The sequence below is a fragment of the Aplysia californica genome, unplaced genomic scaffold (assembly GCF_000002075.1).
Source record: "Aplysia californica isolate F4 #8 unplaced genomic scaffold, AplCal3.0 scaffold00258, whole genome shotgun sequence".
Lineage (NCBI taxonomy): Eukaryota > Metazoa > Mollusca > Gastropoda > Aplysiida > Aplysiidae > Aplysia > Aplysia californica.
The window spans coordinates 321,486-323,446 of NW_004797528.1; the positions used below are offsets into that span (position 1 = coordinate 321,486).

Here is a 1,961-nt window from a genome sequence, read left to right on the forward strand (position 1 = left end):
CACACACACACACTCACACACAGTCTTCCCTCACACATCTGTGCACATAGCCAATAGCCATAATAATCTAATAGTAAGCTTGCACTCACAAACAGGCTTACGGTCGTTCAATTGTAACTCTGTGGTGTGCGCATGTAGATCCCGGCTGTTGTCCCACTAAAAACCTCTGTAATTACTTGTCAATGAAATTTCAGGATAACATCTTATTTGTGCATGTCTACTGATTTCCTTAAAGGGTGGAGGTGAGGGGGGGGGGGATGCCTCATAAACTGTGGCGTGTACGGAAAGAAAAGGTAGCATAAACAGGGCAAAAGAAAGTGATGGAGAAAAATAATGTTGTTCCATGGTTCACCAATCAGAAACTAGCAAGAAGGGGTTTCTCAACAACAACATGAAATTAATATGCGAGGGTATTACAAGAAACTTTGGTCCAAGTAACGTACACTCACTGAATGTTAAACTTCAATTTTAAAGGAAACAAAGCAGCGAATACAAGAATAGGAAATTCTACGGAACATAATGGTACCCATAGGAACAAGACAGAAAATACACCAATGAAAATGTCTTCACGACGTATGCGGTGCTTATAGAGTAAAGGCAGGGAATACACCAATAGGAAACCCTACCGAACATATACGCTGCATATTGAGAAAAGACAAAAAATACACAAGAGGACAATTTTAGAGAACATAATAGTGCCTATAGTGCAGAGAACGCCAATGGAAAAATTCTACAGAACATTATGTACGGTGCACATAGAGACGAGGATGAGAAAAAAACAATGAAAAATTCCACAGAAATAAATAGTACCCATAGAGACATGACAAAGAGCACACACCAATAAAAATTAATTCGGCAGAACACGCAGTGCCGACAAAAACAAAGCGGAGAATACACCAATGGAAATTCTACAGAATGTAATGATACCCATAGCTACTAGGCGAAAAATGCACTGATAGAAAATTTTAGAGAACATATAGGGTACCTATAGAGACAACATAGAGAATACACTGATAAAAAATTCTACCGAACATAATTATATCCTTGGCAACAAGGGGGAAAACACCATTAGAGCATTATAGAGAACACAATGGTACTCATAAAGACAAGGCAAAGAACATACAAGCGAATACAGCCCATGGACATTTCTACAGACAACATACCGCTGTCAAGCCGTCCGAACTTTCTAAGCCGAGAAAGATTTTTTTTTTCAAGTAAAAGATTTTTTAAAAACAAGTTCATATTTTTAACAAATAATTGTATTTACTCTTTGTATCTTTCATTGCCTTCTTCCTGTTCTTTTCTTTTCTATTCATTTCATTTATTTATTTTTTTTGTTGAAACATTTGAAATTTGAATTTTGAGAAAATATAGTGTCTCGAGAATATAATACAACCAATACCAGAAGTTTAAAAAAACTAATTCTTGCTCAAAAAATAAATTTTGGGCACAATAAAAAAAACATGATATTAGGAGCTGGCCGACCTTTCCGTACCCACCCATATAGAATCCGGTTTTGGTCCTCTTTGTGTTCCCGTCCACGTAGGTGACCGTGTAGGAATTCCTGGGCGCCTTGCCGAAGCCCTGCACCATCATGCCGATAAAGATGATGACCAGGGAGATGGTCGCCACGTCGTCCTTCCCTCGACCGGCCGCCTTGTCGCTTTCCTCAGATCCTATGGGTGAGTGCTAGAATTATTGCTTGAATAATTATGTCTGTGCCCAGAAGTATTGGTTGAATTATCTGTATGCCACTCATACCATGGCATCATTTTGGGTAATTTTTTCATATATATATATGTGTGTACGTTATTGTATATTGCTTGAGAAGAAAGGAAGTAGTAAGAAAGGTTTTTGAAAAATGGGTATTCCAATGTAAAGCGCATTGAGCTACTTTTTTTGGAAATGCGCTATATAAATGTTATATATTATTATTATTATTATTATCAAGCTTATAACTA

The 1,961-nt window shown here is 37.3% G+C and overlaps 1 protein-coding gene across 1 annotated transcript in view; it reads right to left on the bottom strand.

The window, feature by feature from the left end:
* The window catches only part of LOC101860178 (solute carrier organic anion transporter family member 74D-like), a 19,913-nt gene that overhangs the window by 11,334 nt on the left and 6,618 nt on the right, over nucleotides 1-1,961 (bottom strand). The window contains exon 4 of the mRNA XM_013083852.2: nucleotides 1,500-1,676. Within this exon, the coding sequence (XP_012939306.2) occupies nucleotides 1,500-1,676 (177 nt within the window). The remainder of the gene's footprint in view (nucleotides 1-1,499; nucleotides 1,677-1,961) is intronic.